This window comes from Xiphias gladius, chromosome 4 (assembly GCF_016859285.1).
Source record: "Xiphias gladius isolate SHS-SW01 ecotype Sanya breed wild chromosome 4, ASM1685928v1, whole genome shotgun sequence".
In the NCBI taxonomy this organism is placed as follows: Eukaryota; Metazoa; Chordata; class Actinopteri; order Istiophoriformes; family Xiphiidae; genus Xiphias; species Xiphias gladius.
Genome location: NC_053403.1, coordinates 22764891 through 22780338, shown reverse-complemented (window position 1 = coordinate 22780338; position 15448 = coordinate 22764891). Strand labels below are relative to the sequence as shown.

General features: G+C 36.9%; 1 protein-coding gene across 2 annotated transcripts in view; it reads left to right on the top strand.

Annotated features, from left to right (window-relative positions):
- bach2b (BTB and CNC homology 1, basic leucine zipper transcription factor 2b) overlaps positions 1-15448 on the top strand; it is a 109212-nt gene that overhangs the window by 7433 nt on the left and 86331 nt on the right. Inside the window, exon 1 of one of the 2 annotated variants that reach the window (XM_040124781.1) lies at positions 12676-12705. The exons of the other annotated variant lie outside the window; for it this stretch is intronic. Coding sequence (XP_039980715.1) covers positions 12691-12705 — 15 coding nt within the window. The 5' untranslated portion in view covers positions 12676-12690. Of the gene's footprint in view, positions 1-12675; positions 12706-15448 lie in introns of those variants that run through there. 2 annotated transcript variants of the gene reach the window in all.

The window sequence follows — 15448 nt, the reverse complement described above, 5'->3', positions numbered from 1 at the left end:
ACTTAAAACATGCATGTGCTTCTTTGTTTCAGTTAAAAAACTGCACCTAACATTCTTCAAACTGCTGTATATAATATTGTATATTAGGTATACAACAACCAGGTATTGGTTCTTGTTTCTAAATATAAAGATATGTGTAAATGACGCTAGAATAAAAATTGTTAGTTTCATCATGCCCCCCCCCCCCTGTCCAGGCAGAAGAATGCTGTTCTGTGCTTCTTCTTCTGAGGTCATATCCTTATATGTGACACCCTTTTGTTCCATTCACTGACATTGCAGTACACACAGCAACAGTGAAAAGCTTAGCTGTGCTGCTGCAATCATCACTGTTTTCTCCCTCTTACTGCATTATTAGAGGGAAACTCATTACATTGTGAATATGACAGTCACCAATGTTATTGTGCTACTGAGGATAAAAATTTTTGGCTACAAAGCAATTGAGTATTAATGGTTTGTGTTTATACTCATAACCCAGACCGACACAGCAGAGAGGATTGGTTGTCAAAGTGTGATGAGTATGATATCAAAGTACATTTAAAGCCATTTGGGAGCTGAGCTCAATGGAATTTTGTCATCTGAATACATGTTGGTTTTTTTTTCGTAGGGCACAACCGAGACATCGGTTGACCGATATTTTCTGCTGATATTGGATAATAACAGATATATCAGTGATGGTGTGGCAAGTCAAGTCAGATCGGTTTTATTTATATAGTTCCAAATCATAACAGAAGTTATCTAAGGGCACTTTTCATATAGAGGAGGTCTAGACCAACTCTTTGCAATATTATTTTATGGAGACCCAACATTCTTGAACGCAAGTTCAACATAGAGATGTATAATAATAGTAATAGTAATAATAATAATAATAATAATAATAATAATAATAATAATAATAATAACACCAATAGTGAGACTAATAATAAGACTTATAATAAGACAAACTAGACCTGCTGGCAGGTCTAGTTTGTCCAAGCCCCCCGCGCAATTCGCACCCGGCGGCCCATTGAGGCGATGCATCTCGGAAATACAGACCCACAGGCAAAATGAAAGTCTCAGATTGAGAGCAGCATAGATATTAGAAAACATTCCACCAAGGTTGGAATGTTTCTGAGGGGTATTCCAGAAAGCAGGGTTTAACAAGCCAGGCATAATCCCTGGACCAGGGGTCAAGTGAACCTACGAGACTTGCCCCAAGTTTTTTAGGTAAGTGATCCAACAATCATGAGGGTCCTTAGATGCCACATGTAACAATTTATTTAGATTGGATTTAAACCTAACATGAGATTGAAAAAGTTGGTTTTGCATATTTTTGAACTTTGTGTAAAAGCGCCACCTAGTGGCCAATATGCACCAAATTTTGCACAGAACCTCAATGTGGTACAGCACACTACTGGACCAAGTTTTGTGTTACTCAGACAGACATATGTAAAAATATGATATAACTTCCTTTGTATGAGTACAAGTTTTTCCTTTATAACTGTTGCATTTTTTGGAGTATAAAAACTCTTTTATTAACTTGTGATCATGAGAGTACGTAAATGATACGTACAAATTTTCATGCAGATCGCACTTACAGTAGTTTGGAAAAAGAATTTAAGCATATTAAATGATTTTGCAACAAAAACGAGACCCCAATGGGTTCCATTTTGCAAAGAGCCTAAGTGGACCATGGGAACTTACTGTGCCAAGTTTCGTGTGATTTGGAATGTTGGTTGCCAAGATATGCAACACTTCCTGTTTTGACCACAACCTATAGCAAGTTGTTCCTTGATAAATTTTCGCATTTTTTGGATTATCAAAATTCTTTTAGTTACATTTATCATGAGAGTCCATAAATTCCACGTGCAAGGTTTCATGCAGATTGGTCTCACAACCTGGGAGGAGTTTTGAAAAACAATTTTAGCATATTCCATGATTTTGCAACAAAAGCACCACCTACTGACCAATTGGCGCCAAATTTTGCACAGAGCCTCAGTGTAACATGGAAAACTGCTGATCTGAGTTTAGTGTTAATAAGATTGATTGTTGCCAGGATATGCAACATTTCCTGTTTTGACTGCATTCTATAGGAAGTTGTTCCTTTATAACTTATGCATTTTTTGGATTATCGAAATTATTTTCATAACTTTTTATCATCCATAGATTCTATGTGAAAATTCATGCAGATCGGAATCACAACCTGTGTTGCATATTTTGCAACTTTGTGAAAAAAAATTAAAGGCGGAAATGGGCATGGCCTATATCATGACATTCATCTAAATTCAGGGAATGTGTGCACGTAAATGTGCAACATACTATGTGGGAGTTACTGTCCAAAACTCTCTCACCTTAATCATAGCGCCACCTGCTAGTGGACATTTTTGGTGTCTGACATGTGTGCACTATTCTATACCCCCCCCTGAAAATTTCTGAAACCCTCCCTGAAAATTTCAATATAACTCTTACGGTGTATGCCGCAGTACCACTTTCACCAACGGAATAATAATTTTTAAAGAAAGCTCCCAGTACTTTCCCAACCTGGCATCCAGTACCTGCGCTGCTTTGCATGCATGGCTCCCCGCCCCCTCGAGCATGGACCTCTAATAAAATTAATTGTAGCAGTGGCTGTTGAGCAGGATAATGGGTGTGGTAGGTGGTTTACAGTCACAGATCCAGACTCAACAGGTCCTGAGGCAGAATTATCAGCGGAGAGTGACTGGAGGAGAGAGCAGAAGGATGAGGAAGCACAAAACTATGGGAGAGAGAAGAAGATGAGTTATTAACATGCATTAATGGGATATGAATGCGTACAAATAGAGAGGGAGGGGAGGAGAGAGGAGCTCAGTGCATCATGGGAAGTCCCCCAGCAGTCTAGGCCGATAGCAGCATAAGTAGGGGGTGGTTCAACGTACGCCTGAGTCAGCCCTAACTATAAGCTTTATCAAAAAGGAAGGTTTTAAGCCTACTCTTAAACGTAGAAAGGGTGTCTGTCTCCCGGACCCAAACTGGAAGATGGTGCCACAGGGGAGGAGGCGGATAGCTGAAGGCTCTGCCTCCCATTCTACTGATTGGAGACTCTAGGGACCACAAGTCAGCCTGCATTTTGTGTAATAGGGAACTATAAGCTCTTTAAGATATGATGGTGCCTGATCATTAAGGGCTTTGTAGGTGAGGAGGAGGAGGATTTTAAATTCCATTCTGGATTTTACAGGGAGCCAATGCAGAGAGGCTAATATGGGAGAAATATGATCTCTTTTCTCAGTTCCTGTTGTACCTGCGCTGCAACATTTTGGATCAACTGGAGGCTTTTCACAGAGTTATTGTGACATCCTAATAATAGGTCATTGCAATAGTCCAGCCTAGAAGTAACAAACTCATGGACTAGTTTTTCTGCATCATTTTGAGACAGGATGTGTCTGATTTTTGAAATGTTACATAAGTGAAAGAAGGCAGTCCTTGAACTGTGTTTTATGTGGGAGTTAAAGGACATATCCTGAACAAAGACAATTCTGATATTCATTACGGTGGTGCCTTAAGCCAGGGTAATGCCATCTAGAGTAACTATATCATTAGGTAATGTGTTTCTGAGGTGTTTGGGGCCAAGTAGAATAACTTCAGTTTTGCTTGAGTTTAATAGCAAAAAATTGCTGGTCATCCAGGTCTTTATGCCCTTAAGGCATGTTTGAAGTTTAGCTAACTGATTGGTTTCATCTGGCTTCATTCATAAATATAATTGGGTATCATCTGCATACTAATGAAAGTTTAAGGAGTGTTTCCTAATAATATTGCCTGAAGGAAGTATAAATTGAATAGAATTGGTCCAATCAGAGAACGTTGTGGAACTTGGTGTTTCACTTTTCTTCCAGTTTGGTGGAATGCCATATCATTTTAAGTTTCGCATTGTTTGCTTTAATTTGCATGTTTTGGAGCTAAGCCATGGAGCTGAACTCTTTTGTTTTATTATCTTCCTTTTTAGAGGGGCAATAGAGTCGAGTGTCATTCTCATTGCAGTACTATCAAGATGATGAATTTTGAAGGGACTAAAGTTAAGTAATTATATTGAGACATGGTATTGAATTAAATGCTGATGGAATCACTTCCTTAAATTTAGCTACAGCGCTATGATATAGATGTTTAGTTAACACATTTTTGCCTAATGGCGTGTTGTCCAATAATAGGAATTTAAAAAAAAAAAAGCCGTCTGATGAAAGAAAATTCTGCGGAAAGATTATTAAATGCTCAATGCTATAAACCAGAACAATGTCGAGGGCGTGGTTAAAACAGTGAGTGGGTTTATTTACACTCTGAGGGAAGACAATTGAGTGTAATAATGAGATAAATGCAGTGCCATGGCTATCATTAACAACATCCACATGAATATTGAAATCACCTACAATAATTACTTTATCTGTACTAAGGACTAAACTTGATAAAAACTCAGAGAATTCAGATAAAATTTCAGAGTACAGGCCAGGAGCATGGCACACTATAGCAAATAGAACTGGCGTGAAGGACTAAGAACAAGGCTTCCGAATTAGTTATTATTGTGAATATTAATATGACTTGGGGGAGTGGATTCATTTAGACACATATTCGTCATGACACATCCAGGTTTCACTAAAACAAAGTAACTCAATATGATAATCTGATGTTAGATCGTTTTCTAATACAGCTTTAGGTGAGACCGATCAAATGCTTAAGATTCCATATTTAATTCTCCTATTTTGTTGTACTATTGAAGTGGTGTTAGTTTTTATTAGGTTTCTTCTGTTTACTTTTAATTTAATTAATTTAGGTCGTCAAGGGCCAGACACAGTCTCAATGGGGTTTTGAGTGGGTGGCTACTCTAATAGAAGTGCAGAGAAGGGTGCAGGACTACAATTCTGCCTCCTTGTCTCAACTCTGGGTTTGTCATGATTTAAGTCTACTAATAAACTTGGTCAGATTTCTATATATAAGAGCTGGTCTATCCAACACGAGATGTATGCCTTCTCTCCTAATCAGGCCAGATCTTCCCCAGAAAGTCCGCCAATTATCTAAACAGCTCACGTAGTTTGCTGGACACCACTTTGTCAGCCAGCGTTTGAATGATGAAATGCAGCTATAGATGTCATTACTGGTCAGATTTGGCAGGAGCCCAGAGGAAACTACAAAGTCCAACATTGTCTTTGCATGTGCACCCCGACTCAACATTAATTTTAGTGACTTCCAGTTGTTAAATGGGTGACATTACCGCCGACGTGAATATTAATATATTTATGTTTATCCTTAACCAGCAGTTGTAAATAGGATTCATCATAGCCTGCCCTGGCAGACAGACAAACAGAAAATGCAAAGTAGTAAACTGTGGAAAAAAGTTTTATTGGAAGAATTTGTTGTACATTTAATTAAAAAATGTCCCACTCTAAGTTTAATATAGTTGAAAAACAAAAAATCTATACTCAAGCTCTACTTACTTACATATTCTGGCTAAAAAAGATCAATTTCTAAGTTTCTAAAAGATCATCTACATCTACAGTTCAATGGAAAATGAACAAATCCAACTGTAATTTTCAGAAATATGAATATGGTTTTCTGTAAAAACCTTTTTTTACTTAACAAAGGAATGTTGTCTAAAAACAAGGCCTCATATAAAAAGCAACTAAATTGTTGCTTATATTGTTTTTATTGTTTATATTGCTTTTTAAAAAAATTTTAAGATTTTTTTTTCGGTATTTTGCCTTTATTTGACAGTTGATAATATAGAGAGAAAAGCATATGACATGCAACACAGGTCCTCTGGCCAGGAATCAAACTGTGGATATTGTGGTTATGTGGTCTGCACCTTAACCATTAGGCCACCAGATGCCTCGCTTTTGGATTTTTATTCTTCTCAAGTATTAATATTGGCCTCAAAATCCTGTATCGGTCGGGCTCATATTTTTGCACATCTTATGTTCAGCATCAGTCTCATCATTCCTCAACTTCAAGACCAATAATCATTCACAATCTTTTGTGATGAGTCTTACTGAGTTACAATGACTTTGTAGTCACTGGCTGTAATTTAAACTATTAGTTGTAAGGGGCCAAATGAAGCTAGTTCCCATCTTGCTAGAGGGCTCGACGTTTCCTGCCAAGGTCATTTTGTTTTTCAGCCCTCTCTCTCTGTCCTCTGGGTTTATGGGAAAAAGAAGTGGCACTCAGTCAAGCATAGTGGAAGGTATTTCAAACAATCAGCGGATTCCTGGTCCAGGGAATGAGATCATTGTTTTAGTGAAGGAGGGGAGGGACAAAGGGAGCTGGAATGACCCCCGTGGCAGGACGTTGTTGTATGTCCGCCACTGCTGCTCAGTGATTGCCTTGAACTCAAACGTGACACTGGCTGTCACAGAGGTCAGAACTCCCCCCTAGATAGATTTTTTGCACTGCTTTGCACATTAAAGACACCTTGCAAAAACAAAACACTCCAATTGTGTATGTGAGGTATGTTAACATGAACCTCTGACATCTGTGGGTAATGAATAGGGTATTAATAGAAAATAATAAGGATGCTACTCTGAGGTTGGAGTAAACAAAGTGTAGGGGAACAACTATTGATCATTCAATGCACACAAACGTTTGATCTCTTGTTTATTGTCTGAGCTCACATATTAGAAATTACAATGAGAAATACTCACGCTCACTCACGCAATGCTTCACGTATATCATTATAGCTCGTCTTGAACTTGACAATTACACAAGATCATGAACACAACTTCACAGCATAAATCTCTACAGTGACAGTTCACTCAAAGTACAACAAAACATATTTCTTCACTTAACCCTGTATGGTATCTAGCCATGGAGATAGTTTTGATTTTATGTGTCTTGGTTTTGAGATATCTGTCGCTGAGATTTGCCCCAATACAATTGAGATAGGACAGAATCAATTATTGTTTTTATATCAAAATTGCAATTTTTAAGTTGTTACCAGAAAATTTACTCAGCTACAGCTAAGTAATGTTAATTCCATGAGTCAGCCAACCTCAAAATTAAGCTCTTTTGTTTTCTAGCAGACAGGCCTTCTGCTTCCTAAAAAAAACCCTCTGTATCATTTTGATGTTAGAAAAGACAGAATGGATTTGCTCTTCAAAAAGACCAACAAACTATCTCACTTATTGCAATGTGTCATTTTCTGACAGGTACTGATTTGCAGCTAGCTTGGTAGTTGTCAAGTGAATGACCAGTAGCTGGAAAATAGTGAAGCGTGGTTGACATTTCCCAGTTAAAGTTTTGAAGAGCATGATATCACTCTCATAAGCTTATCACTTCCATAGCTTTGAATTAAGGCCTCCAATGCTGTGAAGCATTTCTCAGTCCGAGAAACTAATGCTATCTTAAGCAGCTAAAGTGCAAAGTTGTAGGGTTGTTTGTCAGATACAAAACTTTTCACCATGAGACATTACTAAACAGCAGTTTGTCATTATTACCACAAGTGGACAGTGTAGCTGTTATGAAGAAATTATATACCACTAATGTAATATCCTGGGAAATGCGATTCTGTTTCCTGCGACTTAGCAACTACATCAGTTTATTTGATTCCTTTTGTGTGCCAAAAAAGTAAGCTATTGATAAATGGTACTAATTTATTTTTTTAATACTTTACAGAATACCAAATTGGCCTGGAGTTCAAATTATCAAAAATAACTTGAATTTAGATATTCATCGCAAAATTGGTCAATAAAAACTTTTTTAATTTCATTCAGCTTTTTTCATTGTAGACATGAATAGAATTTTTTTTCTGGTGCCCATAAAAATTAAAAATGACTTTCAAAATCTTTCCTGAAACAGTTTTCCTATTATTGTAAACTATTTCTGTAGAAAGTAATTCCAACGTAGAATTCCAAATTTATTGATGAAGACATATATCTCCAAACTTGACATCTCCAAAGATGGTTCAAAAAACTATCTGCATGCCAAGATACCACTTGAGGTAAATGCGAAAATCTATTTTCTAATTTGCGTAAGCCAACCCTTCAACAACTGCATACATTCTGAGGCAATGTGCAGTAAACCAAATCATATCTTCACTGACATTGCTGAAGCAGTGGAGTGTAAAACAACAAAGCCTGTTCTGTGTGCGGTTTGGTTAAGAAGTGCAGCTGTAAAGGCGTTTGTGTTGGGGAGGAGAAGAAGGTTGGAGCCCAGCACAGGTGGTTGGGAGGGGGTTTGGTGCAGTTGTAGGAGGGGAGGGGGGAGGTTGTGGGCGTGGAAGTGCAGTAATGTGCCCACTTCCTGTACCATGTCTTTGTGTTGTATTTTAAACCAGTAAACTTACAACAAGATCAGCAGGATTTGACGGTGTTGGTTCCTTGCCATTTCACAGCAGGCAGCCATAGGTGGAGATCCTGTCTGTGCACTCTAGGGGCCAGCTGTGCCTCATACTTTTCATTGTGATTTTTTTTTTTTTTCTAACCATGGCACAGAAAAAGGAGCAAGAGCAGACAATTAATTCTGCGGCAAGAAAAAGCTGTGAATTAAAAGCATAAATACCATACCAAAGAAACCCTATCGTCCTCTATGTCAACTGCATTTTGGGTCATCAATAAACAACTTATTGGTTTACAACCAAAAAGCACATTGATATTGAGCAATTCGGCAAAACCACAGATTCTGTTCAGTGATGATGCTTTTTAATGTTAACTACCAATGTTTCAACCAGTGATGACTGTTGGTAGAAGGCAGGATATCAACCCAGATCTCCAATATTAAAACAGGTTTCACACCCATGCAGTACCCCAAACAACACATGCTTACTTTATTTGTGTAAATGTATCATACTTGTTAAAGCTGAACTTTAAAGGTGAACTTTCTCCCCGTTGTTGGTGAGAGGTAATTCAGTTGCACTTGTGAGGTTCAGGGATCTCATGCCACTTTTGCAATTTAAACAAGTATCTAGCTAGCACACATGTCCTCTGCTGACTAGGTAACATCTTCGATAATGTAAAATTTGCAATGAAATTGTACTTAGGTAGCATGAGATGACTGAAGGAATGGATATTGTATAGTACAAAACATACTGTTTATACTACATAGGGTGTCTGCTGAAAATGGAGGTTTTGCACCGTTGTCAGCGTATACGTTCTGCACCTACAATTCATCCTCATGGATAAAGAAATTAATGTCATGTGGACCCTAGTGGATACATGGATGCAAATAGTAATATATGGATTTAAGGCTGGATTTATGGTTCTCCAAAGATACACATACAACTAGTACTCCCCCTAATGAGTCAAGCAAGCTGATTGGTTAATTCAGCTCTTGTTGGGAGGCAGGTTCAAAGTGGGAAAAAAAAACCATAAACACAATACTCAAATTAAACTCTGAAGCAGCAAAGGACACTAGCGGTGACCAGCTCCTTATCACCCCCTTATCAGCATCTCTTTGAATGTGTGTACTCTTTTTTTTTCTTGAAGATGTGCGTTTTTTGCTTTCAGTTTTTTAACCTTAACATGTGAAGAACTTTTGTAAATCATTTTTTTCAACAAATGCAATATTGATATAGTTTTATTATTGCTTCATTATTATTAATATTAATATTTTTTTTGGGTTATCATTATTATTATTATATCAATTACAGTTTTGCATGTAAGGACATCAGTTTTCAAACTAATTTCATGAATGCTTAGGATAATGTCTATCCTGAACCAGTTAGTGTTGATAGAATTAGTCAGTTAATCAATTAATCAGTGGTCAAAAAATTAATTCACAACAATTATGATAATTGAGTAATAATTTAAGTCATTTATCAAGTAAAAATGGCAAACATTTGTCAACTGGCAGCTGCCAGTGGATCTTTAAATATTTCTGAGTTTTGGACTGTTTGTCAGACAACAGTCAATTTAAAGCAATGACTGGTAAATTTGGGTAATTGTGAAGGGTATTTTTTTTTATTATTTTCTGACATGATTACTCAATTAGTCACAAAAAAAACAATACATTAGTAGACAATGGAAATAGTTGTCATCCGTGCCCGTGAAGTACTTTGTGAATGCTGTTCTGGAAAAGTTCTGTACAAATAAAGTTTTATCACTACAGTACTTCATTGTTATCATATTAATGAGAGGAGGTGGTATTCTCCCCCTTTAAGGTCCACTTTTGTTATAATTTCCTGTGTGAGGACTTTCATGTAATTCATGTAAGACTGTATTTGATCACAGATTGAATAAAATTAATTGGTTTTTTTTTATAATTATTGAACAAAACCAAGATTTTTTTTTTTTGTTGACTGAAGAATACTAGGGCTGGGTATTGTTTTAATTTTTTTTTTTTACACTTTTGTTTCTTTCTATTTCTGCCCATTTGCAAAGCCTGCAGTTAGGAAAGAAACTGCCAATAGGAGGGTGGACATCTTTCAGGTTACAAAAATGATTTTGAATACTTGTAAATGAAATATTACCGTTGTCAATAAAATTTCATTTTTTTCTTAAACAGGTTCAGATAAAAAGGTTTTCTGCTATAAAAGACACCACCTGTGCATTCAGCATTTATGTTTTGTTTCTTGGGGAGTTCTTTTGTAGTTGTTTTTTTGCGTCACCCAGTGCTGGTGGTTAATGTGGAAGCACACCTCATCACAAACTATAACTTGATGTGAGTTTGACTAAACAGGATCTCAGAATTAATTCGATTGTGGTTGTGTGATTAAATGAAAAGTTAAATACTGAAGAATGCTAGAATAATTTTTTTATTTCAAAAATTTGATTATGCTACAGTGCTAAATGGTAAGATGAGGCATTGTCGTTAAGATCAGTTTTAAGAGATGAATAGATGTATTTTTCAACAAAACAATCTTTACAGAGTTGGTGCAATTACAAATTTGTATTCAACCACATCTTCATCTCTAAGCAAGTAAGTGGACCTTGATTTAAGTCTATTGGCTCAAACTACAGTTTCCAAGGTCAAGAATGAACTTTCATGGTTATGAATATACAGTCTGTGTATATTTTTGTGCAACTTTTTGGGTCTCCTTTGTAGAATCTTGATCATCTGCAAAAAAAATGTTTCATTTAATAAAAGCATCACAAGATTAATGTGTACAAAATAAAAAATGAAAGTCTAAAATTGTCACTAAATATGATTTAAATCTGATCAAAGATACAAGATTACACATCTGACCAGACATTCAATGCTAGCTTTTCAGTACATGACTGTTTTGGTGTTAAGGAGACATTTTAGTTGGTACAAATATAGTTAATGAGCAAGAGCATGACATTAGCTCTCTGGGATACAGTTTGAACATGTTTAAATTCCAGTTACAGAGGCTTTTCTATAAAAGACAGAGAAGAAAGATTGAGAAACAAAGGCAGACAGAGCGAGAGAGTTAGTGAGAGTAGAGATCAATAGTCGTGGCTGCATGAAAGGCTGTAGAAGCTGGCCATTTAGATGGATTACAGTAGCACTGCTTCCCTTTCATCTCACTCAGGGATTGTGTCTTGAGGGAAGGAAGCAAATTGGTTCTCATCGTGCTTAGCAACTGCTGCTCAGTCTGATAGCTAAGTCTGTTTGAACACCGTGATGTATATTCCTAAAGTATTATATACAAGAGGAACATTTATGCTGCGCTTTAAGCCAACCTTCACAGTCAACTTCTCCTCCAAGAGCGAAGTGACAGACCAGAAACAGACTAATCTATCATTCTCTGCTCTACAGTTTTTCGAAAATGTGATTTATCAGTGCCCTGCTACAACCATCATCATATCTATGTCAGAAATGTACAGCTGTAAGCACATGTTCAGGATGAACTGTTTGGTTGTTGTCAGTTGACAGCGGTGGCAGAATCAGAAGAGAATAAAAAAAGGATATTTCACAGCTGAGTTGAATATGAAAGTGAAAGATTTATTTAACCACCAGCCCAGAGAGCGACACAGTGCTGTTGGCTGTCAGTACACGTCCTAAACAACCATATAGATTATTTTTCCCTACTCTTGGATACAATGAGGACCTTCGTCATCATGGTAATAATAATATGACCTGTAGGAGCATACCAGCAGCAGGTGTACCAGACCTTCGTTGTCATGGTACAATAATGAACATGCAGTTAAGATTGTGGAACAATCACGGTTCGGTGAGGTTCCTATCCATTGGCAGAATAACCTTCCCTTTTTTCCTTTAGTTCTGATTTTGATTATTATTTTTTTTTTAAATTCCGTAAACAAGTAAACTTTCACTGAAAGCAAAAGGAGCATATACTCCCACTGATTAACAGTTAATTAGAAACCGTACGTTTTCAGTTGTTTTTTAAACCTGAATTCAAGGAGATTGAATCACTTTTTGAGCTTGTTCTCGAATGTTTCACGCTTTATATACTTTCTGTCCATGTTGTCGCTGTTGTATGTTCTCGCTGTCCAGCCATAGCTGCTATAAGAAGCTTGAAGAATAAGGAGTTTTCTAATAGATAATGTCTGACAAAACCCTTCACTTGTAATCACAACATTTGTGTTTGGAATCTTTACATTTAAATGATGCCTGGTTCAACTGTTTATGTATCTTTCTGTACTTTTCTTGTGAGAGTGGATGAGTAATTGTAGATTATATGGTGGGTCTGTCTTCACCCTGCAGGGACGTCCTACCCACGCACCACCAACCAACCAATCATATAGCTGACCTCACATCTTTCTGACTGATAGTGAGGTAAATGTGTCAGTGTGACTGTATGTTGCTTGTGGATAAATGATTACTAATTACTATTGGAACATGAAGGACAAGTCTGTGAGTAGCACTAATACTGTATATACTATACCTTTAGTTTTTATATGTCAAAACATTATTTTCTGTTGGCAGGAAGGCTGTTTTTTATTTTTTCCTGTTGTGGTTAGGCTGTGTGAAGTGGAGGCAAACATTTGTCACAGTGATACACACAAACATAAAATCAGACAGTGCTGTTGTTTGATTCTTTGGATATATAATCTTTATCTATCTATATTTAAATGTTTTATAATCAACAAGACTTAACAACAAGACTTATTTATTTTGCTGTAAAATAATTCATGGATTCCTTTCAATTTTAAAGCAAAATCTTCTTGGGTTTCTCATTTTAATCCTCATTTTACATGGACGATTCAAAGGCTCTTGAAGACTGATACTGTCACTTGTATGTCCTCAAACAACAGGAGAAAACCACACTGTTCAAAACTAATAAAATCTTGACAAAGTGCACATTTCCATTTATAACTAACTGTTGTGAAGGAAATAAAGCTTCCTTCTCTGACTTCCTTTGCAGGTGCTAGAGTAGTGGCTATAGTAGGCTTAATATTCACTGTTAATTAATCCAACTTGTTCTCCTATGCCTTTAACAAGCTTCATAACTCTTAACAACTCCAGTTAGTTACTGACAAAATAAATAAAGGAAATCTACATTTTTAAACCTTTCCCTCTAATAATTGATCAAGTAAAAATATCCCATTGAATATATTCATGTTCAAAGGGGAAACTATATCTCTGAAGTGACATATTGCTCACAAATCTCTTAATGGCAGCGCTCACGTGTGTTGCTTATATATATAATGTCAGTACTCTTATCCCGGCTTTTCTTAATAGTCCTCAAGCAAACACAAAGGCATTCTTTGTCCAGGAGCTGTTAGTTTCATAGCCAGAGTTTGTGGCTTAGTGTAAGTAGTGTCAGAGTTAAAGTGTCAGAGTACTTAGCCCAGACCACGTGGAGTGTTGGCATCTGTGTGTCATGCCCTGAGACCAGCTCAACGTGGATACTTTTACTTTTGGTGGTTGTGGCAAGCTGCTCTGGCCTTGTAAGAGTGCTGGACCCCCTACTGTAAAATTTCTACTGTATAGTCCAACTGAAATTATAATTCATTTTTGCTAAGAGATAAACATTTATCTCCTCAGGGTTTGTTTTGACTTGTGTACTTATTTTGTCAACACTGTAATTAACAAAAAGAAGTAATTTAGATTGTGTTGGCTTGAATGTTTGGTACAGACTGATGATGTAAGTGCTGTAATTTGAATGGTACAATGTCTGTGTGGGTGGGTACTAAAAGTATTTTGCCCCTGAATGTTACTTATATCTCAACAGCCTAACTGGTCGTTTTCAGCACAGCACTGTATATGTTTAAGCCAGCTGGGGGGCCGATGTTGTCACCCGTTCGTCCTCACTTCTCACTGAGGTCACAAGACTACCTTTTGATGTGAGCCACATCTGGATCCATTAAAGAGAAATAACTAACGCTATCTAGTCCTCCTCTTTGCTATAATTATACTGCAGAACCAACACAACACTGAGTCGAGGAGTTGACAATGACCTGACAGGTATGGAATGAACAAAGTAATGTCTAGTGGGAACCAGCGCTAACATTACCAAGCTTGCCTTGCTATCTCCGACTTTCTGTGTGAAAAATAAGCTTAGTAGCACAATGTATCTTCCCAAGTATTAAAAGTTGTAAATAGACAGATTGCTAATATTTGATGGCTAACATTACTGTATGCAAACATCATACTGTCCAGAGTCCCGGTATGACGTTCTCCAGTTTTTAGCGCTGTATAGAAGTTGATAGACACTGTCTCCACTAATATGTCTAATGTTTTTATTCTTTTTTGAGAAATGGGACAATATACACAATAGTTGTAGTAACAGCATATTTGATATTTCCTTATACAAAAAGTGAGTAAAATTCAAATTTCAGTTAAACTTAAATAAATAATGGCAAAAAATGAAGAAAATTAAGCCAAACTAGACTGAGGAGAGGATATATGTATTGTTATTAGTGTCCCAAGTATCTAAAAAGTTTTCTCTGTCTTCAAACAGCATTCAAAACACATTTTCATTTCATTTTTTGTTTTTGATTCGAAAAGTACTTAAGAATAAATCCTTATTTACTTATATTTCCTAAGACCTTGACTCAAAAGAAATCCTTGCAGTCTGTTTATCAGAAGGAATCTTTTCTATTCTAAAGAAAGAGAGCTAGAAAAAACATTCTTTTAAAATGCTTTGAGCAGATTAAATTTTTTTTCTATGAAATGCATGAAAACTGTCTCAGTTGTATTATCTCCACTTGTCCTGAAACAAGTGACAGTATCTTTAAATAAGGCAGAAAATGTAAATGGAGTGCAGAAAGCAGTCCGTCCTTCAAATGAGTGCAGTGTACATCTGAGCTGTAAGAGGTTTGTGAACTGCCCGCTCTCTATTCCAGACTAAGTGTCTCAGCAGTATGTGCTTTACAAAGCAGGAGTAATCCAAGCACATAATTCACACATGGCCCATGTCTGGAAGTTTAAGTGTCATTACTTGTTGCCTGGGTTTGTCCAAGGCCTTACTGAAGTATCTGTGCTCAACTGACTGCTTCCCATGATGCACCTCCCCTTCTCCATTCGGCGAAGGCAGTGAAGGAAGCCATTGTTCCTGTCACTGTGAGGCATGTTTCATGCACTTATGACACAGAGTGGGAGAAATTATCCCCATTATATCCTTGGAATGTCTTTGAATCAATCAATTCTGTAT